The following is a 27,896-nucleotide window of genomic DNA, read 5'->3' as shown; positions in this document are numbered from 1 at the left end:
CCCGCCTTTTTGAACTGAGCAGTGCACTATACTTGTATTGGTATAGTTATTTATTCAGCATTTGAGCCACGTGCGGACCACCATTTGATGACATTTAGCCTCTCATTTAGCCACCCCAAACTTGATATATTTTGTTGTCATTGGATAAGATTTTGTCCACAATTCCATGCTGTATTGATGGGGTATCATAAGAGAGATAACAGGCAGACGGTCAAAATAACAATTATTCTACATTCTCTAATTGTGGAGACTTCGTAAATTATAAGTAATGCAGATGTTAACTCTTGAGAGCGTGGGTCCATTTGGTTTCATTTTACGCTCTCAAGAGCGTACAATACAACGTTTCGGCCTCAGGGGCCTTCGTCGGGTATGACGAAGACCCCTGAGGCCGAAACGTTATAGCCTATTGTTGTCCGCACTGTTGTCAATACATTGTTTTGGGAGCTTTTAAAACGGTGTGCGGATCTCCTCCTGTTTTAATTGTATCAAATCTTTTTGACAGTGTTCTATCCCCCATAACCTAGTCATTCCAAATAGTGCATATTTAATTTTAACCCATTGATACCCGGTGCAACCTATACGTTGTTTTACCTTTGAAGCCGGATGCTACCTCTGTGTCTCATTAGTTATTGCTATACATGTAGTAGCATAGCAACATCATTATTATTATTGTAATTTTGAAGGCTTTTAGAAAGGTTTTAGAAGGTTGTCTTTAGAAACTCAGGTATTATCACCCTGTCTTGTCTGCATTTGTGTCTATTGTCTGTACTATAATAAAATACATTTGTGATAAGTTTGTGAAAAAAATCCCACCTGTTTGAACTGAGCAGTGCACTATACTTGTATTGGTATAGTTAGTTATTGGTGCTGTGTTAAATGGCCCTTTAGGCTGCTCAACAGTGCCACACTGCCACTTGTAGGTTGCTCAACAGCGCCACTTGAAGGTCACCATGCGGATTCACTGATTGATGCAGCCAGGTGCGCTCCCTCCCTTTTGTTTTTCTTAGCACTTGACTAGTCTGACATGGATTGTCTTTGTCATAGCAACACATATGAGGCCGGCTTGTATAGGAAATAGGAATTTAAATGTGTGGTTCTACTGAATCCAGCAGTAAATGCTGTCTCATATCATTGGGCAGACTTTGTTACAAGGTGTGATGAGAGAGTGGAGACAGGAGTGCACAGTATTCCACATGCAGGGACAGTTAGCCAGTTAGCCATGCTGTAAACACACAACCAGGAAACCACCCCTTTCTCTCCTTTCCATAATGCTCCTTAGTTTCTCTTAAAAAACAAAACCATAGACATTATTTTATTTATATAAAGGAAACTGGTGTGTAATTTCTCTTCGAATAAATGAACGAAACCATAGACTATACAACCAGAGCTCTGGCCTTCTACTAAATCCAGCAGTACAAGGTGTACTGTAAAGTCCAATGACCGTGTGTTTGTGTGTACCGGTGTTCAGTGTAGCTAAATTAGATGCGCAATAAGGCTGATGACAGAGAGTGGAGACAGGAGTGCACAGTTAGCCAAGCCTGCTGGACACACAACCTGGAAACCACCCTTTTCTCTCCTTTCCATTAATTCTTCTTTAATAGTTCCTCTTAAAACAAAACCATAGACATACCGGTATTTTATATAAAGGAAACGAACAAAATCTGCATAGACTACTAGTATACTATACACAAAGGACACTGTAGTGTCGTTTAGTGTGGTGCTCAGTATAGGCTAACTATGGCACAGCTGCAGGGAGTTGCTCTGGACCCGGATCGGTTCTGCTGTTCCATCTGCCTGGACCTTCTGAGGGAACCAGTGTCTCTACCATGTGGACACAGCTACTGTGGTCACTGCATTGAGGACTACTGGGCCTGGGGCTGGCTGGCGGATGTATACAGCTGTCCCCAGTGCAGGGAGAGCTTCAGGAAAAAACCTGTTCTGAAGAGGAACAACTTGCTGGCTGAGGTGAGAGAGAGAGTTTGACTTTGATTGAATACTTTATCAACAGTTTGCAAATAGTAGGCAAGACGATCGATTTTACAATGATTGTTAAAAAGGAAATGTAGTGGGCCTACATTGGATACATGGAGAACGTTGGGGGGAAAGGGGCACTTTGAGGCAAAAGGGCAGGTGCCCAAGCCCCAAAGGCCCCCATCCCTCTGCACGTGGTAAAATAAATGGTGCATTTACAGTATATAGCGCCTTTATCCAAGGCGCTTTACATAGATTGTGCATTACATTCACCCATTCACACACACATTCATACACCGATGGCGGTAGAAACCATGCAAGGCACCAACCAGCACATCAGGGGGTTCAGTGTCTTGCTCAAGGACACTTCGACACTAACTCTGGGGGAGCCCGGGTTCGAACTGGTGACCTTGTGGTTACCATCCAGAAACCATCTGGAAACTCTACCCCTGAGCCACGTGCCTGCCCTAGAGGGTTGTTTCCGTTGTGGTCCTGTGTATTCAGTTAATCAAGACATTTAAACAAGACGTAATCAACACACAAAAATCACCCATAAGACAATGTTGATGTACTGTACTGTTTACAGTTAACTGTAACTGCCTGAAAAGTGTGTGTGCGTGCAGTAACTTCTACACACAGCTGACTGTTAACAAGATCTCTTTAAAGTTATTAGTGTAACCGGACAGTAAACTTCCATTTTCCTCTTTCAACAACATGGCAATGAAAGGTCAAAGCTACTGTACAATGAGTGTTCAGATAATGTTCCTGGGATTAGCAGATTCAATTATTTCTCTGTGTGTTATATCATCCTGAACCTCATCGATTCCTGTTTTTTGGTCATCACTCAGTGAGTTTGACAATGAATGGAGAATTGATGTGTCTGAGCAAATCGGCTATTTTCGTGTTAACATCAACATTAAATGCCTTTGACAATGAATGGAGAATTTCCGTCGTATGTTTTACTTTACAGGTTGTGGAGAAGTTGAGGAAGGCGAGACCCTCTGCGTCTGTGGTCTACGCCGGCCCAGAAGACGTGGCCTGTGACTTCTGCTCCGGAACCAGACGTCCCAAAGCCCTCAAGTGTTGTCTGGTGTGTCTGGCCTCGTACTGCGAGACTCACCTCCAGCCTCACTACAGTGTCCCCGTGCTGCAGAAGCACAAGCTGGTCCCGGCCACAAACAAACTGCAGGAGAAGATGTGCTCCAGTCATGACAAGCTGAAGGAGGTGTTCTGTCGCACAGACCAGCAGTGTGTCTGCGTTGTGTGTGCCATGGAAGAGCATAAGGGCCACGACACTGTGTTGGCTGCAGCAGAGAAGACTGTGAAACAGGTATGGACCACAATCGCACGGTGGGACAAGGTAAAATTACAGTTAATGTTTGAAATGCAATGATCATGACGAATCTAAAAAGGAAAACTGGTTGTCATTCTTTTTTTGATTAACTAACTTTCAAAAAAGTTTAAAAAAAATGTCAAATGCATTTTGGACATTAAATAAAAAGCTCTTGAACCAGCAAGTGACAGTGTGCGGGTCTCCCTCCCTCCCTCTTGACGTGTCTGCAGTCTGCTGCTTTGTCGCCGACGCACCTGTTATTAGTAAGTCGAGTGTGCGGAGGTCTTTCCTTAAAAAAAGTTTTATTTATTTTTAATAATAGGCTAATAATAATACAGAATCAAATTTGTTAAAGCTAGTTCTAGCTGAGCCAGAAGGCAAAGCGCTCGGCCTACCAAGCAATCTTCGTTTCTACTCTCACCTATGGTCATGAAGAGTGGATCAATACCATAAGAATAAGGTTGCGGGGGGGGAAAAAAGCGTACAAAATTAGTTTTCTCAGATGGGTGGCTGGCATCTCCCTTAGAGATAGGGTGAGAAGTTCAGTCACCCGGGCGCGATTCTGAGTAGAGCCGCTGCTCCTTCGCTTGGAAAGGCGCCAGCTTAAGCGGTTCGGGCATCTACAGTAGTGCGTATGCCTCGCTGCATGTCCCACTGGGAAGAGACCCCGAGGCAGACCAAGGACCAGATGGGAGGGATTACATCTCCAAACTGGCCTGAGAACGCCTTGGGATTCCCAGGAGGAAGTTTACGGTACTAATGTTTCTCAGGAAAGGGAAGTCTGGAGCTCTGCTCGAACCGTTGCCCCCACAACCGATTCCGGATAAGTGGTTGGTTGATGGATGGATGGATAGTTGTTGACTTAGGATTTAGGATTGATTGATTGATTGAAAATTTTATTAACAGTTTGCAGAATTACAGTACATTTCAAGCACAAACTCAATACAAAGGCTGTTAACTGTGAGTGGACGACCCAATTAAGCATTACACTTGTTTACAACAGGGTCCACCATGTTCAATTCATCAAAACATTTAGAGACGTACAAATAGACACTTCTATATAGACAAAGAACAGTACAGGAATTCATAATGGAGGTAAAAAGGGAAAAGAAACATATACAGTGAGGGGAAAAAAGGGGGGGGGGGGGCGGTGGGGGGGGATTCAGATTTTACGGGGGGCAGTTTCGAATTGCAGCCATCCGTAGGTGCCCTTTGAGAGCGGTTTTGAAGGAGTCACGCATTGCTGCTTGTCTGGCTGACATCTCGGCGTGGATGTCGACAAACCACCTGAAGCTCAACCTGGACAAGACCGAGCTGATGTTCCTCCCGGGGAAGGGCTGTCCGCACCGAGACATGGCCATCACCATTGATAATGCTGTGGTGACCTCAACTCGGACTGCGAAAAATCTGGGTGTGACCCTGGACGATCAACTGACGTTCTCGGCAAACATCGCATCAGTGACAAGGTCCTGCAGATTCCTCCTCTACAACATCAGGAGGATTCGCCCCTTCCTCACGGAGAAGGCAGCCCAGGTGCTCATCCAGGCTCTCGTCATCTCCCGCCTGGACTACTGCAACTCCCTCCTTGCTGGTGCTCCGGCATCTGCCATCAGACCTCTGGAGCTTGTTCAGAAAGCTGCGGCTCGTCTGGTGTTCAACCGCCCCAAGTTCTCCCACACAACCATCCTTCTCCGTTCTCTACACTGGCTCCCCGTAGCGGCTCGCATCCAGTTCAAAACCCTGGTGTTAGCCTATAGGGCAGTGAAAGGAACAGCTCCTTCCTACCTCCGGGCTATGGTCGATGCCTACACCCCTGCCCGACCACTTCGGTCTGCCACCTCGGGGCGACTGATTGCCTCGTCACTCAAGGGTCCTTCTGGCCGATCCACACGGTCACGACTCTTTTCTGTTCTGGCCCCACAGTGGTGGAATGAACTTCCCACTGATGTTAGGACAGCAGAGTCACTGCCCATATTTCGCCGCAGGTTGAAAACCCACCTCTTCAGGAAACACTACCCTTCCTCTCTGCCTGACCTACTTATTGTTAACTAGTTGTACGAACGCTTGTTTTCTATTGTTGTATTGTTTATTGGATCTTGTTTAGTCGATACACTTAATTGTTTTAGCTCATGCTCATTTGATTTAGCTATTTTGTCTCATCTGTTTAAGGAAATAGGTAGCTGATATATTGCACTTTTACCTTAGCACTAGGTATACTCTTGGTTGCTTGTTTTTGCAGAAAATGCACTAAAGACTTCTGGTGATTAGTAGTTTTTGTTCCCTACCTATGTTGAATACACTTATTGTAAGTCGCTTTGGATAAAAGCGTCTGCTAAATGACTGTAATGTAATGTAATGTAATGTCAAGGGATTCGCATGTCTTAATGACTGTTGGTAGGGCGTTCCACATTTTGGTGGCATAGGAGCGAAAATAATTTAGTCCCTTGATTGTGCCGAATCTGGGTTGAACATGGTTCGTTGCACTCTCTCTGGTGTTGTGGGTGTGGACTTCGTTAACATTAAGGAAGTATCTACACAGGTACATGGGTATCTTGGTGGAGTATCGAATCTTGTGGACCAGACCCATTGCAAGATGCTGTACTCTGTCGCCGACCCTAAGCCATGCCAGTCTGTCAAAGTGGGCAGGGGTGAGGTGGGTTCGGGGGGTGAGGCCAAGTAGGAGCCTGACCAGTTTGTTTTGGGAGGTCTGGAGCCTAGTTTTAAGGGCCTTTGAGGTGCTGTGGTACCAGGAGGTGCATGCATAGTCAAAGAAGCCTTGTACAAGGGCTCCTGTTAAGGTCTTCAAGGTGTTTTCGTCGACCAGTGAGGAGATCCTGTAAAGGAATCTTGTTCTTTGGTTGACTTTTTTGATTACGTTGGTGGCCATTTTATCACCGGAAAGATTAGCCTCCAGGATGGAACCTAGGTAGGTAATTTCATCTTTACGTGTGATAACATTGTCACCCACTCTAACCAAGAAGCCATTTGCCTTGCTGAGATTACTATTAGATCCAAAGAGAATGGATTCAGTTTTTCCCAGGTGTAAAGATAGTTTGTTATCAGCGAGCCAGGTGCAGATTCTACCGAGTTCAGAGCTGAGGGCATTTTCAACCTGCAGTTTGTCCCTGTCCGAGACCAGCAGTGCCGAGTCATCTGCGAACAGGAACAAGTTGCAGTCACAAGCTGAAGTCATGTCGTTAACATATATTAGGAACAGTAAAGGTCCTAGTATGCCCCCTTGTGGAACGCCACAGCTCACTGGGAGGGGGGGGGGACAGTGTTCCGTTCACTTCCACCATCTGTTCTCTCCCCTCCAGGTAGGATTGCATCCAGCTCACTGATGTGCTATCGAAACCAATTGCTTTTAGCTTGTTAACCAGATCTCTAAACCAAACACTTCTAAATGCTAATTTTCTGCAGAAACAGCTGGCAACAATTCAGCAAAATATACGGCAGGAGATCCAAGAGAGAAAGAAGGAGCTGATGGACATGAGACAGGTCTTGAAGACCCTGAAGGTGAGCTGATATTATGAGGATAATTTATATTGATTTGATATTGTGTTATTGGGGTCAGGGTACGAAAGTATAATTTGTTTCATGCTTGCAGATAATTACTGTTAGCAGAGAACAAGCAACCTATAAAACAAGACTAGCCATGTGTTACACAAATTATTTGCATGGAAAAAATGATTGTTTCACTGCAGCTACCCATTTTATCAATGCATCATATAGAATTATCTAGAATCAGATCATAGGTGAGGAAAGAAACAAACAAAAGATACAGAACAGAATATACGTGCGCGGTGTGTTTTCTCGTTCCATGTTGCCTCAACCAGAGCTCTGCGGAAGCAGAACTGGCTGCCACTGACAAGATCTTCTCCGAGACGATCGTCTCCATTGAGAGAAGGCGCAGTGAGGTCAAAGAACTGATCCGAGACCAGCAGAAGACTGCAGGGGCTCAGACTGAGACACACCTGAGTCAGCTGGAGAAGGAGATCGCCACGCTGGAGAGGAGACACGCTGACCTGGGGGAGCTGTCCAAAACTGATGACACCATCCATTTCATTCAGGTTCCATAGATGTTCAGTAGTGATGCACAATATAATCAGTAGCATATCAAAGTCACGGTGGCACAGTCGGTAGTGCTGTTGCCTCACAGCTAGAAGGTCCTGGGTTCGATTCCCACTGGGGACGCTGTGGGCGTGTTCCCTCCGCCGCGTCATCAGTGCCCATACCCGAGGTGGGGTTGGCATGTTCTCCCCGTGTCCCCTAGGGTAGGTACCCTCACAAAAACATGCAGTAATCCTGGTCTCTAAACTACCTCCCCCTGGCCAGCCTGATGGAGGGGAAAGGAACTGGTCAGAATAACGTGTTCCTTCCACGCGCTACGTCCGACCGGGGAAACTCTCCCCTGTCGGGTGAAAAGAAGCAGCTTGGACTCCTCATGCACAGAAGGAGGCATGAGGTAGTCCGCTGCCCCCCCAGGTTGGCAGAGGAAGTGTAGCGCCCAAGATTACATTAGATAATTGACACTGGGTGAAAAAATGGGTTACACAATCGTGGGATAAAAAAACATTTAGAAAAACAAAGTAGCATATAAAAATACCATATCGGATCGGTCTCAAACAGTGACAGTAACGATATGTTATATTGGGTGCGTTCGGAAATTCACACTGAGCGCACCCGTGCGCCCTCTGGTCATTTGTTTATTCGGTGCACTCGAAATTCTAGTGCACTGTCTGCGCCCCAGGCGTGCTGAGTGGCCCCGCACTGACCTATACCCTACTCAGAAGCAGGGCCGGTCAGGAGGCTGACTTTTGAAAAACACGTTTTTTGATATTACTCCTCCAGATTCTGTCCAAAAATCCCGCAAATCGTTACACACTGTCTATAGTCATGTGTTCAAGCCGGATCTGTCTGATATTTCATATTCCATCCGTAAGAAGAAATGGCACCCTTTTCACATTGGCCTATTATAGCGCCACCAGGAGGCCACAACCTGACCTGCCCTGGTGGAGACCTGTGCCCCGAGGGGCACTTTATCTAGTTTCATTTTGAAACCGTAGTCTTTCTCTCTGTGTTATTTAGCCTTTCAGAGGCTCATTTGGGAGCTATACTAGCTGTATAACAAATCTGTTTATTTCTTGATATTGTTCTTCTGTCCTGTCTGTTCCATTCCCTCCAGAGTGTCCAGTCTCTCTCCAGGCCCAGTGTATCTCCAGCCTTACCCAGTGTTGTTGCCCATCCTCTGGGTTCCTTCACAGATGTAAGTGATGCTGTGTCTGGTTTGAGAGTCCAACTAGACAACATCCTGAAGACAACTTGGCCAGAGATATCAAAGAGAGGTGAATTTCTTTTATCGTTTAGTTTTTTCTAAATCAGCCATTATAGAAAAACATGGACAGAAGGGAATAGCCCTGCTGCCAAAGGGATATTTGAGATGGAATAGGCTGATGGCACACAATGCATCAATTTAAACAAGAATATGTATTGCTTTTACATAGCAGTAGAGTTGTCTTGATACTGCTGTCTGTTCAAGATTGTAGATTAAATGGAATCTCAGTCTAATGTAGGCCTGTTTGAAGTTTCAGAATGTGTTATTTTTTATTTTATATAGCAGTAGAGTTCTGTCTTGACACTGCTTTAGTCAAATATTGTAGATTAAATGGAATCAGTCTAATGTAGGCCTGTTTGAAGTTTCAGAATGTTTTATCTCTGACATTACACTAGTCTACATTACACTTGGTGTGCCGTCACTGCCGTGACGTTACTGATTTCTTGTGCCTCCAGTGTCTGCTGTCAATATTCTACACGAACCATCACAGCCTCAGACCAGAGAAGACTTGCAATGTGAGACCCATGTTGATGCTGAATTTGGGGTTTGTGTTAGTGATTCTTTTTTCTTTTCTTAGAGATATCTGAACATGGCCAGCTTTATGAGATTTTAATTTCTGATTCGATTTGTGTTCTTCTCACAGATCCCTGTCCTCGTTCACTGGATGCACAAGAACCTCACCCTGTCAAAGTAGAACACGAAGAGTTAGATTGGCTATTTTCAATGTACAACTTGATTCCATAGAAGACAAGGCTGGCTCTGGAATCCAATGACTGAAATCAGTTGTGGCAACTGAGAACTTCATGAGAAATCCATGTCTTCATAGATGGGGACATATTTACAGTTTTTCACGATTTGTTAACTTAAAACACGTTTCTGAAAAAAAATTACGGCTTTTTCAAAACCGCACACACAAAACTGAAACCCTGACAGGCTGACACTCCTTTTGCATGATGACTCTTGGTTTAAAGAGGCATGGAATATCCAGTAAAGGAATTGAGTTAATTGACTAGTTCTATGAAGCCTAGCTCCTTTCGGAACCCTACGTTAAAGTTTCTGACATTTTGATGACTTTACGTAGGGTTCCTTATCATCGACTTCAAGTGACATGGGATGCAATCTGATTTACCCTGACTTACCCCTGTGCTGCGGTGTGGGTGTCACGCTGACATATTCCAAAAGAAGCATATGAACGCTATAGGAGACAACGAACCTTCTGACCCCCCCCGCGAACGGCTCAGAAGCCGTTAAGTATTTTTAATGTTTGTACGACCGTTTTGGCAGCTCTGAAATTCTCTCTTGTTGACATCCCATTGTACCGCCTCCAGCATCTCGGTTGGCTAGCTGCGCCTCCCTACGCGCCTCGTAGGCGCAGCTAGCCAACCGAGATGTCAACAAGGAGGGACCGAAGAGAGAATTTCAGAGCTGCCAAAACGGTCGTACAAACATTAAAAATACTTAACGGCTTCTGAGCCGTTCGCGGGGGGGGTCAGAAGGTTCGTTGTCTCCTATAGCGTTCATATGCTTCTTTTGGAATATGTCAGCGTGACACCCACACCGCAGCACAGGGGTAAGTCAGGGTAAATCAGATTGCATCCCATGTCGCTTGAAGCCGGTGATACCGGACCCTACGGGTTAGGGGTCCAAAGGAGCTCAACCCGGGGGGTCCGGAGACGGGCTATATGAAGCCCAACTTCTAGTGCTGCGGCTGCTGCCCAGACCAACAAGCAAGAGGGAATGATGTTGAACAGGAAAAACATTCAATTGCAGCATTATCCTTTTTTTGCCAGGTGACAACTGTACAAGTAAAAGCCCTAACATTTTACAACATCTGGATTTCTGATTTATGTGGATAAATACTGGCATGAATCCTTTGTGCGTGTGTGTCCATTATTTTTCATATTTATCTCAGTATGATTTTGAAGGACTTTGCAGGTAAAACTGGCCTGATCTTTGAATGCTATACTCATGGTAAAATAGGAAGCAGGGTTTTATGAATGCAAAATTCATCTTCTAAACATCATTTTTCCGGATGCTACCTCTGTGTCTCATTAGTTATTGCTATACATGTAGTAGCAAAGCAACATCATTATTATTATTGTAATTTTTTTTAAAGATTTTGAAGGCTTTTAGAAAGGTTTTAGAAGGCGTCTTTAGAAACTCAGGTATTATCACCGCGTCTTGTCTGCATTTGTGTCTATTGTCTGTACTATAATAAAATACATTTGTGATAAGTTTGTGAAAAAAATCCCGCCTGTTTGAACTGAGCAGTGCACTATACTTGTATTGGTATAGTTAGTTATTGGTGCTGTGTTAAATGGCCCTTTAGGCTGCTCAACGGTGCCACACTGCCACTTGTAGGTTGCTCAACAGCGCCACTTGAAGGTCACCATGCGGATTCACTGATTGATGCAGCCAGGTGCGCTCCCTCCCTTTTGTTTTTCTTAGCACTTGACTAGTCTGACATGGATTGTCTTTGTCATAGCAACACATATAATATGAGGCCGGCTTGTATAGGAAATAGGAATTTAAATGTGTGGTTCTACTGAATCCAGCAGTAAATGCTGTCTCATATCATTGGGCAGACTTTGTTACAAGGTGTGATGAGAGAGTGGAGACAGGAGTGCACAGTATTCCACATGCAGGGACAGTTAGCCATGCTGTAAACACACAACCAGGAAACCACCCCTTTCTCTCCTTTCCATAATGCTCCTTAGTTTCTCTTAAAACAAAACCATAGACATTATTTTATTTATATAAAGGAAACTGGTGTGTAATTTCTCTTCGAATAAATGAACGAAACCATATAGACTATACAACCAGAGCTCTGGCCTTCTACTAAATCCAGCAGTACAAGGTGTACTGTAAAGTCCAATGACCGTGTGTTTGTGTGTACCGGTGTTCAGTGTAGCTAAATTAGATGCGCAATAAGGCTGATGACAGAGAGTGGAGACAGGAGTGCACAGTTAGCCAAGCCTGCTGGACACACAACCTGGAAACCACCCTTTTCTCTCCTTTCCATTAATACTCCTTTAATAGTTCCTCTTAAAACAAAACCATAGACATACCGGTATTTTATTTATATAAAGGAAACGAACAAAATCTGCATAGACTACTAGTATACTATACACAAAGGACACTGTAGTGTCGTTTAGTGTGGTGCTCAGTATAGGGTAACTATGGCACAGCTGCAGGGAGTTGCTCTGGACCCGGATCAGTTCTGCTGTTCCATCTGCCTGGACCTTCTGATGGAACCAGTGTCTCTACAATGTGGACACAGCTACTGTGGTCACTGCATTGAGGACTACTGGTCCTGGCGGGCGGATGTATACAGCAGCTGTCCCCAGTGCAGGGAGAGCTTCAGGAGAAAACCTGTTCTGAAGAGGAACAACATGCTGGCTGAGGTGAGAGAGAGTTTGACTTTGATTGAATACTTTATCAACAGTTTGCAAATAGTAGGCAAGACGATCGATTTTACAATGATTGTTAAAAAGGAACACTAAAAGCCCTAGGGCAGGCAGGGCCGTGCAGAGAGCACTGAGGGGGCAGCTATAGGGGCCCAAACTCAAGAAAAGGGCACATGAGTGTGTGCAGCTGTGGGTACACCAATTTTGGGGGTGGTCTTTTTTTGGTGGTCCGTCCCTCGTACCATTTGACACCAGAAATGTAGTGGGCCTACATTGGATACATGGAGCAAGTTGGGGGGAAAGGGGCACTTTGAGGCAAAAGGGCAGGTGCCCAAGCCCCAAAGGCCCCCACCCCTCTGCACGTGCTTCACTGCCTGCTGCCCTAGGTTTGTTTCCGTTGTGGTCCTATGTATTCAGTTAATCAAGACATTTAAACAAGACATAATCAACACACAAAAATCACCCATAAGACTGTTGAAGTACTGTTTCTGTGCTCTGAGACACGACTGTCAACCGTCAAGTCTGTCATGAATCTGGACGATCTTTGTCGTTTGATCCATGGCTATAGTTTACTGCCTGAAAAGTGTGTGTGTGCGTGCAGTAACTTCTACACACAGCATTTTCCTTTCAACAACATGGCAATGAAAGGTCAAAGCTATACTGTACAATGAGTGTTCAGATAATGTTCCTGGGATTAGCAGATTCAATTATTTCTCAGTGTTATATCATCCTGAACCTCATTGATTCCTGTTTTTTGGTCATCAGTGAGTGACCCCCTCCCTCCTCCCTGTCCATTACTTTTTTACTATTTTCAGCTATAGTGTAGATTCTTGTCCTAACACAAACATTAAATGCCAGTTGACAATGAATGGAGAATTTATGTGTCTGAGCAAATCGGCTATTTTCGTGTTAACATCAACATTAAATGCCTTTGACAATGAATGGAGAATTTCCGTCGTATGTTTTACTTTACAGGTTGTGGAGAAGTTGAGGAAGGCGAGACCCTCTGCGTCTGTGGTGTACGCCGGCCCAGAAGATGTGGCCTGTGACTTCTGCTCCGGAACCAGACGTCCCAAAGCCCTCAAGTGTTGTCTGGCGTGTCTGGCCTCGTACTGCGAGACTCACCTCCAACCTCACTACAGTGTCCCCGTGCTGCAGAAGCACAAGCTGGTCCCGGCCACAAACAAACTGCAGGAGAAGATGTGCTCCAGTCATGACAAGCTGAAGGAGGTGTTCTGTCGCACAGACCAGCAGTGTGTCTGCGTTGTGTGTGCCATGGAAGAGCATAAGGGCCACGACACTGTGTCGGCTGCAGCAGAGAAGACTGAGAAACAGGTAAGGACCACAATCGCACGGTGGGACAAGGTAAAATTACAGTTAATGTTTGAAATGCAATGATCATTACGAATCTAAAAAGGAAAACTGATTGTCATTCTTTTTTTGATTAACTAACTTTCAAAAAAGTCAAAGAAATGTCAAATGCATTTTGGACATTAAATAAAAAGCTCTTGAACCAGCAAGTGACAGTGTGCGGGTCTCCCTCCTTCTCTACGTGTCTGCAGTCTGCTGCTTTGCTGCCGACGCACCTGTTATTAGTAAGTCGAGTGTGCGGAGGTCTTTCCTTATTTTTTTAAATAATAATAGGCTAATAATAATACAGAATCAAATTTGTTAAAGCTAGTTCTAGCTGAGCCAGAAGGCAAAGCTCTCGGCCTACCAAGCAATCTTCGTTTCTACTCTCACCTATGGTCATGAAGAGTGGATCAATAGCGTGTGAAAACGTGTACGTCACCAAGAGGGGGGCGGCGTCTGAAAAGCTAGGGACGGCCCTCTCGTGGGCATTAAATTCTAGCCCACATCACTCAGAATAGAGTGACGGTGGTATGTTTTTGTAAATATTGAGCTCGTTCTTGGCGACAACATAGTGAACCAACACCAGGATGGATAGAAAGAACGTCGGGCCAAAATACATTACAAGGACAAGGAAAATGTTGTGAACAAACACGGCTGTGCTTAGATACTTTGTTGAACGTTATGTCTCTGCGCCCGTGCGCCGATCCAAGCCATTCTACGTCTTTTTGTAAACTCGTCAATCTGGGTTCCTTGATACTGTCTCCATGCTGGAAAGCTGAAAATCTAATTCCGTTTTCTGGCTCATTCCCTCGACGTGACCTGCTGTGGCACTTATTTACTGAGCAAGTCTGCACCATTGTGAGGTCAGTTTAAAAAAAAGAAGTATACAAGTACACCTGATGGTCGCTCAATGTAAACAAACCAGACAAGCCAGCAAGTATGGCGGCCGCTACCACGTGACACATATGTTGACGCCCTCTCCAGGAGATTTTGTTACACCCTATACCATAAGAATAAGGTTTAGTTTTCTCAGATGGGTGGCTGGCATCTCCCTTAGAGATAGGGTGAGAAGTTCAGTCACCCGGGCGCGATTCGGAGTAGAGCCGCTGCTCCTTCGCTTGGAAAGGAGCCAGCTTAAGCGGTTCGGGCATCTACAGTAGTGCGTATGCCTCGCTGCATGTCCCACTGGGAAGAGACCCCGAGGCAGACCAAGGACCAGATGGGAGGGATTACATCTCCAAACTGGCCTGAGAACGCCTTGGGATTCCCAGGAGGAAGTTTACGGTACTAATGTTTCTCAGGAAAGGGAAGTCTGGAGCTCTGCTCGAACCGTTGCCCCCACAACCGATTCCGGATAAGTGGTTGGTTGATGGATGGATGGATAGTTGTTGATTTAGGATTTAGGATTAGGTTTGGATCTCTAAACCAAACAGTTTTAAATGCTTATTTTCTGCAGAAACAGCTAGCAACAATTCAGCAAAATATACGGCAGGAGATCCAAGAGAGAAAGAAGGAGCTGATAGACATGAGACAGGTCTTGAAGACCCTGAAGGTGAGCTGATATTATGATGATCATTTATATTGATTTGATATTGTGTTATTGGGGTCAGGGTACGAAAGTATAATTTGTTTCATGCTTGCAGATAATGACTGGACTGTTGGCAGAGAACAAGCAACCTATAAAACAAGACTAGCAACAAATTATTTGCATGGAAAAAATGATTGTTTCACTGCAGCTACCCATTTTATCAATGCATCATATAGAATTATCTAGAATCAGATCATAGGTGAGGAAAGAAACAAACAAAAGATACAGAACAGAATATACGTGCGCGGTGTGTTTTCTCGTTCCATGTTGCCTCAACCAGAGCTCTGCGGAAGCAGAACTGGCTGCCACTGACAAGATCTTCTCCGAGACGATCGTCTCCATTGAGAGAAGGCGCAGTGAGGTCAAAGAACTGATCCGAGACCAGCAGAAGACTGCAGGGGCTCAGACTGAGACACACCTGAGTCAGCTGGAGAAGGAGATCGCCACGCTGGAGAGGAGACACGCTGACCTGGGGGAGCTGTCCAAAACTGATGACACCATCCATTTCATTCAGGTTCCATAGATGTTCAGTAGTGATGCACAATATAATCAGTAGCATATCAAAGTCACGGTGACACAGTCGGTAGTGCTGTTGCCTCACAGCTAGAAGGTCCTGGGTTCGATTCCCACTGGGGACGCTGTGGGTGCTGGGGGCGTGTTCCCTCCTCCGTGTCATCAGTGCCCATACCCGAGGTGGGGTTGGCGAAAGGGCCTTTCTGTGTGGAGTTTGCATGTTCTCCCCGTGTCCCCTAGGGTAGGTACCCTCACAAAAACATGCAGTAATCCTGGTCTCTAAACTACCTCCCCCTGGCCAGCCTGATGGAGGGGAAAGGAATTGGTCAGAATAACGTGTTCCTTCCACGCGCTACGTCCGACCGGGGAAACTCTCCCCTGTCGGGTGAAAAGAAGCAGCTTGGACTCCTCATGCACAGAAGGAGGCATGAGGTCAGTCCGCTGCCCCCCCAGGTTGGCAGAGGAAGTGTAGTGCCCAAGATTACATTAGATAATTGACACTGGGTGAAGAAATGGGTTACAAAATCGTGGGATAAAAAAACATTTAGAAAAGAAAAGTAGCATATAAAAATACCATATCTGTATCGGATCGGTCTCAAACAGTGACAGTAACGATATTATATGTTATACTGGCCAAGCCAGTGTGGCGCCCCGAGCCAGGTAAATACATTTCTACCTCACCTTGACTGACATCAACCCATGTCAGTCAGTAGGAGGGAAGAAAGTGACAACAACAAAACGTGACGGTCACTAACACGTTACAAATGTGCGTGCGTGCGTGCGTGCGTGCGTGCGTGCGTGCGTGCGTGCGTGCGTGCGCTATTTAATATTCCATCCGTAAGAAGAAATAGCACCCTTTTCACATTGGCCTATTATAGCGCCACGACCTGCCCTGGTGGAGACCTAGTTTCACTTTGAAACCGTAGTCTTTCTCTCTGTGTTATTTAGCCTTTCAGAGGCTCATTTGGGAGCTATACTAGCTGTATAACAAATCTGTTTATTTCTTGATATTGTTCTTCTGTCCTGTCTGTTCCATTCCCTCCAGAGTTTCCAGTCTCTCTCCAGGCCCAGTGTATCTCCAGCCTTACCCAGTGTTGTTGCCCATCCTCTGGGTTCCTTCACAGATGTAAGTGATGCTTTGTCTGGTTTGAGAGTCCAACTAGGCAACATCCTGAAGACAACATGGCCAGAGATATCAAAGAGAGGTGAATTTCTTTTATCGTTTAGTTTTTTCTAAATCAGCCATTATAGAAAAACATGGACAGAAGTGAATAGCCCTGCTGCCAAAGGGATATTTGAGATGGAATAGGCTGATGGCACACAATGTATCAATTTAAACAAGAATATGTACATTATGTATTGCTTTTAGAGTTGTCTTGATACTGCTTTAGTCTGTTCAAGATTGTAGATTAAATGGAATCTCAGTCTAATGTAGGCCTGTTTGAAGTTTCAGAATGTGTTATTTTATATAGCAGTAGAGTTCTGTCTTGACACTGCTTTAGTCCAAGATTGTAGATTAAATGGAATCTCAGTCTAATGTAGGCCTGTTTGAAGTTTCAGAATGTGTTCTTTTTTATTTTATATAGCAGTAGAGTTCTGTCTTGACACTGCTTTAGTCAAATATTGTAGATTAAATGGAATCAGTCTAATGTAGGCCTGTTTGAAGTTTCAGAATGTTTTATCTCTGACATTACACTTGGTGTGCCGTCACTGCCGTGACGTTACTGATTTCTTGTGCCTCCAGTGTCTGCTGTCAATATTCTGCACGAACCATCACAGCCTCAGACCAGAGAAGACTTGCAATGTGAGACCCATGTTGATGCTGTTTCTTATCGTTTGAATCTGGGGTTTGTGTTAGTGATTCCTTTTTATTTTCTGAGAGATATCTGAACATGGCCAGCTTTATGAGATTTTAATTTCTGATTCGATTTGTGTTCTCACAGATCCCTGTCCCCCTCCACTGGATGCACAAGAACCTCACCCTGTCAAAGTAGAACACGAAGACGAGTTAGATTGGCTATTTTCAATGTACAACTTGATTCCATAGAAGACAGGCTGGCTCTGGAATCCAATGACTGAAATCAGTTGTGGCAACTGAGAACTTCATGAGAAATCCATGTCTTCATAGATGGGGACATATTTACAGTTTTTCACGATTTGTTAACTTAAAACACGTTTCTGAAAAAAATAACGGCTTTTTCAAACCCTGACACTCCTTTTGCATGATGACTCTTGGTTTAAAGAGGCATGGAATATCCAGTAAAGGAATTGAGTTAATTGACTAGTTATATGAAGCCCAACTTCTAGTGCTGCGGCTGCTGCCCAGACCAACAAGCAAGAGGGAATGATGTTGAACAGGAAAAACATTCAATTGCAGCATTATCCTTTTTTTGCCAGGTGACAACTGTACAAGTAAAAGCCCTAACATTTTACAACATCTGGATTTCTGATTTATGCGGATAAATACTGGCACAACCTTGTGCGTGTGTGTCCATTATTTTTCATATTTATCTCAGTATGATTTTGAAGGACTTTGCAGGTAAAACTGGCCTGATCTTTGAATGCTATACTCATGGTAAAATAGGAAGCAGGGTTTTATGAATGCAAAATTCATCTTCTAAACATAATTTTTCCGGATGCTACCTCTGTGTCTCATTAGTTATTGCTATACATGTAGTAGCATAGCAACATCCTTATTATTATTGTAATTTTTTTTAAAGATTTTGAAGGCTTTTAGAAAGGTTTTAGAAGGCGTCTTTAGAAACTCAGGTATTATCACCCTGTCTTGTCTGCATTTGTGTCTATTGTCTGTACTATAATAAAATACATTTGTGATAAGTTTGTGAAAAAAATCCCGCCTGTTTGAACTGAGCAGTGCACTATACTTCTGCTCAACGGTGCCACACTGCCACTTGTAGGTTGCTCAACAGCGCCACTTGAAGGTCACCATGCGGATTCACTGATTGATGCAGCCAGGTGCGCTCCCTCCCTTTTGTTTTTCTTAGCACTTGACTAGTCTGACATGGATTGTCTTTGTCATAGCAACACATATGAGGCCGGCTTGTATAGGAAATAGGAATTTAAATGTGTGGTTCTACTGAATCCAGCAGTAAATGCTGTCTCATATCATTGGGCAGACTTTGTTACAAGGTGTGATGAGGAAACCACCCCTTTCTCTCCTTTCTATAGTTTCTCTTAAAACAAAACCATAGACATTATTTCATTTATATAAAGGAAACTGTGTAATTTCTCTTCGAATAAATGAACAAAACCATAGACTATATAACTAAAGGACACTAGTGTCAGTCAACACATTCACACACATGTCATAATTTTACCTCGCATTCTGACGTTTGGCAAATACTTCAATTACCTCAATTCTTGAAAATATTACGTCATGGCGTGACTTAAGTGTAAAAAGGTCACGCTCTGACGTTTATTTTTCTGTCTAAAATAATCTGAAGCTATATTATTATTCATGTCATGTTGTCAGAGCTGATATCAAAATAATCTGAAGCTATATTATTATTCATGTCATGTTAGAGCAGGTCTGAAATAAATGTCAGAGCTGATATCGACATATAAATATGAAATAAATGCTTAAACATGTCACTATGTCTAATGTTATAACCATTGGGTTAACCAATGCTAACAACTTCCCTGCTAAAGTATGCAAATTCCGCTAAACTCCGCCTTTTTGTACACAATCGTTTTGGAAGATAATACTAGTCTTTTACTAACTGGCTAACAGAAATAGCAGATAAAGAAGTATTAACACTGATAGTTTGTAAAAAATGTGTTTATTTTGGTCCGCCTAAAGCTAATTCATGCTAATGTTCCAGCTGGGGGCACTGGTGGAAAATGCGGAAATGGCTTCCTATTTCCAATAGCAGAAGAAGAAGACTCGAACGAATTTAGTGTAAACATTGTAACATTATGTCACCATAACGTGGTTATTATTAGTTGCTTTGGAATGTACCTGCCATGAAAATTAAGGTCATAATAACGCAGATCGCATCGATATGTAATATAGTGCGATAATGCACTTGTTTAGCTACAGGATTGATATCAATATATTAGCTAAATGTAGCTAACGGCTATCGCTGCGGCGTTGCCAGTTTCTGCGAGAGAAATAAGCAACCCGCCCGGTATATGAAAACAAGACCAAAATAAGCGAAAATAGCCGATCTACAAGCAATTAACAACACAAATCTTGTCCAAATCTGATATGGGGTCCCAGTCCCTGGCACAAAATACATTTTTTGATGTAGGGTTCTTGGACAATACATAATTCTGGGGGTCCTTGACATGGAAATGTGTGAAAATCACTGGAAACTTTAGAAACAAGCCCCCCAAAAACGCAACCTGCAAGGCTGCAACTACCAATAAGCTCAAAGTCGCTCACCATAACGTGGTTATTATTAGTTGCTTTGGAATGTACCTGCCATGAAAATTAAGGTCATAATAACGCAGATCGCATCGATATGTAATATAGTGCGATAATGCACTTGTTTAGCTACAGGATTGATATCAATATATTAGCTAAATGTAGCTAACGGCTATCGCTGCGGCGTTGCCAGTTTCTGCGAGAGAAATAAGCAACCCGCCCGGTATATGAAAACAAGACCAAAATAAGCGAAAATAGCCGATCTACAAGCAATTAACAACACAAATCTTGTCCAAATCTGATATGGGGTCCCAGTCCCTGGCACAAAATACATTTTTTGATGTAGGGTTCTTGGACAATACATAATTCTGGGGGTCCTTGACATGGAAATGTGTGAAAATCACTGGAAACTTTAGAAACAAGCCCCCCAAAAACGCAACCTGCAAGGCTGCAACTACCAATAAGCTCAAAGTCGCTTATAATAAGAGGACTTGGCAACCCTCGCAACAGGAAGGTAAGTCATTTGACACTACTCGGTGAATATAAATAATAATAAAAACATGTAGGACCAACTTCCTGTAGCGAGGGAAAAACATGTAGGACCAACTTCCTGTAGCGAGGGTTGCCAAGTCCTCTTATTATAAGCGACCCCCAGAATTATGTATTGTCCAAGAACCCTACATCAAAAAATTTATTTTGTGCCAGGGACTGGGACCCCATATCAGATTTGGACAAGATTTGTGTTGTTAATTGCTTGTAGATTTTCGCTTATTTTGGTCTTGTTTTCATATACCGGGCGGGTTGCTTATTTCTCTCGCAGAAACTGGCAACGCCGCAACGATAGCCGTTAGCTACATTTAGCTAATATATTGATATCAATCCTGTAGCTAAACAAGTGCATTATCGCACTATATTACATATCGATGCGATCTGCGTTATTATGACCTTAATTTTCATGGCAGGTACATTCCAAAGCAACTAATAATAACCACGTTATGGTGACATAATGTTACAATGTTTACACTAAATTCGTTCGAGTCTTCTTCTTCTGCTATTGGAAATAGGAAGCCATTTCCGCATTTTCCACCAGTGCCCCCAGCTGGAACATTAGCATGAATTAGCTTTAGGCGGACCAAAATAAACACATTTTTTACAAACTATCAGTGTTAATACTTCTTTATCTGCTATTTCTGTTAGCCAGTTAGTAAAAGACTAGTATTATCTTCCAAAACGATTGTGTACAAAAAGGCGGATTTTAGCGGAATTTGCATACTTTAGCAGGGAAGTTGTTAGCATTGGTTAACCCAATGGTTATAACATTAGACATAGTGACATGTTTAAGCATTTATTTCATATTTATATGTCGATATCAGCTCTGACATTTATTTCAGACCTGCTCTAACATGACATGAATAATAATATAGCTTCAGATTATTTTAGACAGAAAAATAAAAAACGTCAGAGCGTGACCTTTTTACACTTAAGTCACGCCATGACGTATTATTTAAATACGTCAAGAATTGAGGTAATTGAAGTATTTTGCCAAACGTCAGAAGGTGAGGTAATCATGATGAGACAATGTTGCAACAGTAGGCCAGAGCTCTGGGTTCTACTAAATCCAGCAGTAAATGTTGTCTCATTGGACTTTGTTACAAAGTGTGTGTCAAAGTCCAATGACCGTGTGTTTGTGTGTTCAGGGTAGCTAAATTAGAGCTGATGACAGAGAGTGGAGACAGGAGTGCAGTTTGCCAAGCCTGCTGGACACACAACCTGGAAACCACACTTTTCTCTCCTTTCCATTAATGCTCCTTTAATAGTTCCTCTTAAAACAAAACCATAGACATACCGGTATTTTATTTATATAAAGGAAACGAACAAAATCTGCATAGACTACGTCTACTAGTATACTATACACAATAAAGGACACTGTAGTGTCGTTTAGTGTGGTGCTCAGTATAGGCTAACTATGGCACAGCTGCAGGGAGTTGCTCTGGACCCGGATCAGTTCTGCTGTTCCATCTGCCTGGACCTTCTGAGGGAACCAGTGTCTCTACAATGTGGACACAGCTACTGTGGTCACTGCATTGAGGACTGCTGGTCCTGGCGGGCGGCGGATGTATACAGGTGTCCCCAGTGCAGGGAGAGCTTCAGGAGAAAACCTGTTCTGAAGAGGAACAACATGCTGGCTGAGGTGAGAGAGAGAGAGAGTTTGACTTTGATTTAATACTTTATCAACAGTTTGCAAATAGTAGGCAAGACGATCGATTTTACAATGATTGTTAAAAAGGAACACTAAAAGCCCTAGGGCAGGCAGGGCAGTGGGGTACATGTGTTTGGTCCGATGATTCATTGATCCGATACCCCTAACCCCTAACCTAACCATAACCGCAAGCACGGGAGCAGGCGCTAGTCCGAGGTGCGGACGCATATCGAACCAATGCTCCGTCGGACCATAGTATGCCTCCCGGGCAGTGCAGAGAGCACTGAAGGTGCAGCTAGGGGCCCAAACTCAAGAAAAGGGCACATGAGTGTGCAGCTGTGCGTACACCAATTTTGGGGGTGGTCTTTTTGTGGTGGTCCGTCCCTCGTACCATTTGACACCAGAAATGTAGTGGGCCTACATTGGATACATGGAGCAAGTTGGGGGGAAAGGGGCACTTTGAGGCAAAAGGGCAGGTGCCCAAGCCCCAAAGGCCCCCACACCTCTGCACGTGCCTCACTGCCTGCTGCCCTAGGGTTGTTTCCGTTGTGGTCCTATGTATTCAGTTAATCAAGACATTTAAACAAGACATAATCAACACACAAAAATCACCCATAAGACTGTTGAAGTACTGTTTACTTGCAGTTAGCTCTGAGACACGACTGTCAAGTCTGTCATGAATCTGGACGATCTTGTCGTTTGATCCATGGCTATAGTTTACTGCCTGAAAAGTGTGTGTGCGCGTGCAGTAACTTCTACACACAGCTGACTGTTAACAAGATCTCTTTAAAGTTAGTGTAACCGGACAGTAACCTCCATTTTCCTCTTTCAACAACATGGCAATGAAAGGTCAAAGCTACTGTACAATGAGTGTTCAGATAATGTTCCTGGGATTAGCAGATTCAATTATTTCTCAGTGTTATATCATCCTGAACCTCATTGATTCCTGCTTTTTGGTCATCAGTGAGTGACCCCCTCCCTCCTCCCTGTCCATTACTTTTTTACTATTTTCAGCTATAGTGTAGATTCTTGTCCTAACACAAACATTAAATGCCAGTTGACAATGAATGGAGAATTTATGTGTCTGAGCAAATCGGCTATTTTCGTGTTAACATCAACATTAAATGCCTTTGACAATGAATGGAGAATTTCCGTCGTATGTTTTACTTTGCAGGTTGTGGAGAAGTTGAGGAAGGCGAGACCCTCTGCGTCTGTGGTGTACGCCGGCCCAGCAGACGTGGCCTGTGACTTCTGCTCCGGAACCAGACGTTCCAAAGCCCTCAAGTGTTGTCTGGTGTGTCTGGCCTCGTACTGCGAGACTCACCTCCAGCCTCACTACAGTGTCCCCGTGCTGCAGAAGCACAAGCTGGTCCCGGCCACAAACAAACTGCAGGAGAAGATGTGCTCCAGTCATGACAAGCTGAAGGAGGTGTTCTGTCGCACAGACCAGCAGTGTGTCTGCGTTGTGTGTGCAATGGAAGAGCATAAGGGCCACGACACTGTGTCGGCTGCAGCAGAAAAGACTGAGAAACAGGTATGGACCACAATCGCACGGTGGGACAAGGTAAAATTACAGTTAATGTTTGAAATGCAATGATCATGACGAATCTAAAAAGGAAAACTGGTTGTCATTCTTTTTTGAGTGGTGTAAACCACTCCTACAACTGGCTTTGTAAGTCTGTGCAGAAAAAATTAGCATGGTTGCTATGTTCACCCTGTTCACCCGGGTGTGATTTCATTACGTCAGACATGATTTCATTACGTCAGACAGGCTATATAAGACATTACACCACTCAGTTCACACGGGTGTGATTTTTTGATTAACTTCAAACTTTCAAAAAAGTCAAAATGTCAAATGCATTTTGGACATTAAATAAAAAGCTCTTGAACCAGCAAGTGACAGTGTGCGGGTCTCCCTCCTTCTCTACGTGTCTGCAGTCTGCTGCTTTGTCGCCTAAGTCGAGTGTGTGGAGGTATTCCCTTAAAAAAGTTAAGTTTAAAAAAAAAAAAAAAAATACAGAATCAAATTTGTTAAAGCTAGTTCTAGCTGAGCCAGAAGGCAAATCTCTCGGTCTACCAAGCAGTCTTCGTTTCTACTCTCACCTATGGTCATGAAGAGTGGATCAATACCATAAGAATTAGGTTGCGGGAAAAAAAGCGTACGAAATTAGTTCTCTCAGATGGATGGCTGGCATCTCCCTTATAGAGAAGTCCAGTCACCCGATTCCGGATAGGCCGAAGTGGTTGTTGATTTAGGATTTAGGATTAGGTTTGGATCTCTAAACCAAACACTTCTAAATGCTTATTTTCTGCAGAAACAGCTGGCAACAATTCAGCAAAATATACAGCAGGAGATCCAAGAGAGAAAGAAGGAGCTGATAGACATGAGACAGGTCTTGAAGACCCTGAAGGTGAGCTGATATTATGATAATTTATATTGATTTGATATTGTGTTATTGGGGTCAGGGTACGAAAGTATAATTTGTTTCATGCTTTCAGATAATGACTGGACTGTTAGCAGAGAACAAGCAACCTATAAAACAAGACTAGCCATGTTTTACACAAATTATTTGCATGGAAAAAATTATTGTTTCACTGCAGCTACCCATTTTATCAATGCATCATATAGAATTATCTAGACTCGGATCATAGGTGAGGAAAGAAACAAACAAAAGATACAGAACAGAACATACGTGCGTGGTGTGTTTTCTCGTTCCATGTTGCCTCAACCAGAGCTCTGCGGAAGCAGAACTGGCTGCCACTGACAAGATCTTCTCCGAGACGATCGTCTCCATTGAGAGAAGGCGCAGTGAGGTCAAAGAACTGATCCGAGACCAGCAGAAGACTGCAGGGGCTCAGACTGAGACACACCTGGGTCAGCTGGAGAAGGAGATCGCCACGCTGGAGAGGAGACACGCTGACCTGGGGGAGCTGTCCAAAACTGATGACACCATCCATTTCATTCAGGTTCCATAGATGTTCAGTAGTGATGCACAATATAATCAGTAGCATATCAAAGTCACGGTGGCACAGTCGGTAGTGCTGTTGCCTCACAGCTAGAAGGTCCTTGGTACGATTCCCACTGGGGACGCTGTGGGCGCTGTGGGCGTGTTCCCTCCGCCGCGTCATCAGTGCCCATACCCGAGGTGGGGTTGGCGAAAGGGCCTTTCTGTGTGGAGTTTGCATGTTCTCCCCGTGTCCCCTAGGGTAGGTACCCTCACAAAACATGCAGTAATCCTGGTCTCTAAACTACCTCCCCCTGGCCAGCCTGATGGAGGGGAAAGGAATTGGTCAGAATAACGTGTTCCTTCCACGCGCTACGTCCGACCGGGGAAACTCTCCCCTGTCGGGTGAAAAGAAGCAGCTTGGACTCCTCATGCACAGAAGGAGGCATGAGGTCAGTCCGCTGCCCCCCCAGGTTGGCAGAGGAAGTGTAGCGCCCAAGATTACATTAGATAATTGACACTGGGTGAAAAAATGGGTTACAAAATCGTGGGATAAAAAAACATTTAGAAAAAAAAGTAGCATATAAAAATACCATATCTGTATCGGATCGGTCTCAAACAGTGACAGTAACGATATTATGTTATATTGGGTGCGTTCGGAAATTCGCACTGAGCTCACCCGTGCGCCCTCTGGTCATTTGTTTATTCGGTGCACTCGAAATTCTAGTGCACTGTCTGCGCCCCAGGCGTGCTGAGTGGCCCCGCACTGACCTATACCCTACTCAGAAGCAGGGCCGGTCAGGAGGCTGACTTTTGAAAAACACGTTTTTTGATATTACTCCTCCAGATTCTGTCCAAAAATCCCGCAAATCGTTACACACTGTCTATAGTCATGTGTTCAAGCCGGATCTGTCTGATATTTCATATTCCATCCGTAAGAAGAAATGGCACCCTGCCACAACCTGACCTGCCCTGGTGGAGACCTGTGCCCCGAGGGGCACTTTATCTAGTTTCATTTTGAAACCGTAGTCTTTCTCTCTGTGTTATTTAGCCTTTCAGAGGCTCATTTGGGAGCTATACTAGCTGTATAACAAATCTGTTTATTTCTTGATATTGTTCTTCTGTCCTGTCTGTTCCATTCCCTCCAGAGTGTCCAGTCTCTCTCCAGACCCAGTGTATCTCCAGCCTTACCCAGTGTTGTTGCCCATACTCTGGGTTCCTTCACAGATGTAAGTGATGCTGTGTCTGGTTTGAGAGTCCAACTAGACAACATCCTGAAGACAACCTGGCCAGAGATATCAAAGAGAGGTGAATTTCTTTTATCGTTTAGTTTTTTCTAAATCAGCCATTATAGAAAAACATGGACAGAAGGGAATAGCCCTGCTGCCAAAGGGATATTTGAGATGGAATAGGCTGATGGCACACAATGTATCAATTTAAACAAGAATATGTATTGCTTTTACATAGCAGTAGAGTTGTCTTGATACTGCTGTCTGTTCAAGATTGTAGATTAAATGGAATCTCAGTCTAATGTAGGCCTGTTTGAAGTTTCAGAATGTGTTATTTTTGAGTGGTGTAAACCACTCCTACAACTGGTTGAGTGGTGTAAACCACTCCTACAACTGGCTTTTGTGTGCATAAAAAAATGACCATGGTTGCTATGTTCAAAATAATTTCTGACGTAATTAAATCACACCCGGGTGAACTGGATGACCGTAGCAACCGTGGTCATTTTCTCTGCACAAAAAAAGCCAGTTGTGAAATCACATCCGGGTGTGATTTCATTACGTCAGATCAGAGCTGATCAGGCTACATAATACCTTACCTTATTTCATTACGTCAGACATTACGTCAGACCACAGCTGATCATGCTATATAAAACCTTACACCACTCAGTTCACACGGGTGTGATTTTTTTATTTTATATAGCAGTAGAGTTCTGTCTTGACACTGCCTTAGTCAAATATTGTAGATTAAATGGAATCAGTCTAATGTAGGCCTGTTTGAAGTTTCAGAATGTTTTATCTCTGACATTACACTAGTCTACATTACACTTGGTGTGCCGTCACTGCCGTGACGTTACTGATTTCTTGTGCCTCCAGTGTCTGCTGTCAATATTCTACACGAAACATCACAGCCTCAGACCAGAGAAGACTTGCAATGTGAGACCCATGTTGATGCTGAATTTGGGGTTTGTGTTAGTGATTATTTTTTCTTTTCTTAGAGATATCTGAACATGGCCAGCTTTATGAGATTTTAATTTCTGATTCGATTTGTGTTCTTCTCACAGATCCCTGTCCTCGTTCACTGGATGCACACCCTGTCAAAGTAGAACACGAAGAGTTAGATTGGCTATTTTCAATGTACAACTTGATTCCATAGAAGACAGGCTGGCTCTGGAATCCAATGACTGAAATCAGTTGTGGCAACTGAGAACTTCATGAGAAATCCATGTCTTCATAGATGGGGACATATTTACAGTTTTTCACGATTTGTTAACTTAAAACACGTTTCTGAAAAAAATAACGGCTTTTTCAAACCCTGACACTCCTTTTGCATGATGACTCTTGGTTTAAAGGCATGGAATATCCAGTAAAGTTATTGAGTTAATTGACTAGTTCTATGAAGCCCAACTTCTAGTGCTGCGGCTGCTGCCCAGACCAACAAGCAAGAGGGAATGATGTTGAACAGGAAAAACATTCAATTGCAGCATTATCCTTTTTTTGCCAGGTGACAACTGTACAAGTAAAAGCCCTAACATTTTACAACATCTGGATTTCTGATTTATGCGGATAAATACTGGCATGAATCCTTTGTGCGTGTGTGTCCATTATTTTTCATATTTATCTCAGTATGATTTTGAA

At 43.7% G+C, this 27,896-nt stretch overlaps 2 protein-coding genes across 3 annotated transcripts; both read left to right on the top strand.

The window, feature by feature from the left end:
- Positions 1-914: 914 nt before the first annotated feature.
- Positions 915-27,841, top strand: LOC306913828 (uncharacterized protein). Its single transcript, XM_079490638.1, has 14 exons — positions 915-1,965; positions 2,942-3,301; positions 6,725-6,820; positions 7,141-7,374; positions 8,490-8,649; positions 9,095-9,189; positions 9,283-9,329; positions 21,847-22,078; positions 23,262-23,621; positions 24,403-24,498; positions 24,821-25,054; positions 26,181-26,340; positions 27,135-27,194; positions 27,323-27,841. The coding sequence occupies exons 1-14, from the start codon at positions 1,738-1,740 to the stop codon at positions 27,412-27,414; spliced, it is 2,454 nt and encodes an 817-aa protein (XP_079346764.1). The 5' UTR covers positions 915-1,737; the 3' UTR covers positions 27,415-27,841.
- On the top strand, positions 11,163-18,338 carry LOC306914538 (E3 ubiquitin-protein ligase TRIM47-like). 2 transcript variants are annotated; one of them, XM_079491608.1, is made up of 7 exons: positions 11,163-12,043; positions 13,022-13,381; positions 14,856-14,951; positions 15,268-15,501; positions 16,546-16,705; positions 17,245-17,347; positions 17,444-18,338. In XM_079491608.1, exons 1-7 carry the CDS (start codon positions 11,819-11,821, stop codon positions 17,577-17,579), a joined length of 1,314 nt encoding a protein of 437 aa, XP_079347734.1. In that variant the 5' UTR covers positions 11,163-11,818; the 3' UTR covers positions 17,580-18,338. The 2 variants fall into 2 exon arrangements, with proteins under 2 accessions (XP_079347734.1, XP_079347735.1); XM_079491609.1 differs by having other exon boundaries at positions 11,169-12,043; positions 17,245-17,304.
- Positions 27,842-27,896: the final 55 nt, after the last annotated feature.

The sequence above is a fragment of the Electrona antarctica genome (genome assembly GCF_951216825.1).
Source record: "Electrona antarctica genome assembly, chromosome: 21".
Classification (NCBI taxonomy): Eukaryota; Metazoa; Chordata; class Actinopteri; order Myctophiformes; family Myctophidae; genus Electrona; species Electrona antarctica.
Note: the sequence above shows the minus strand (reverse complement) of the source record. Positions and strands in the feature narration are given on the sequence as shown.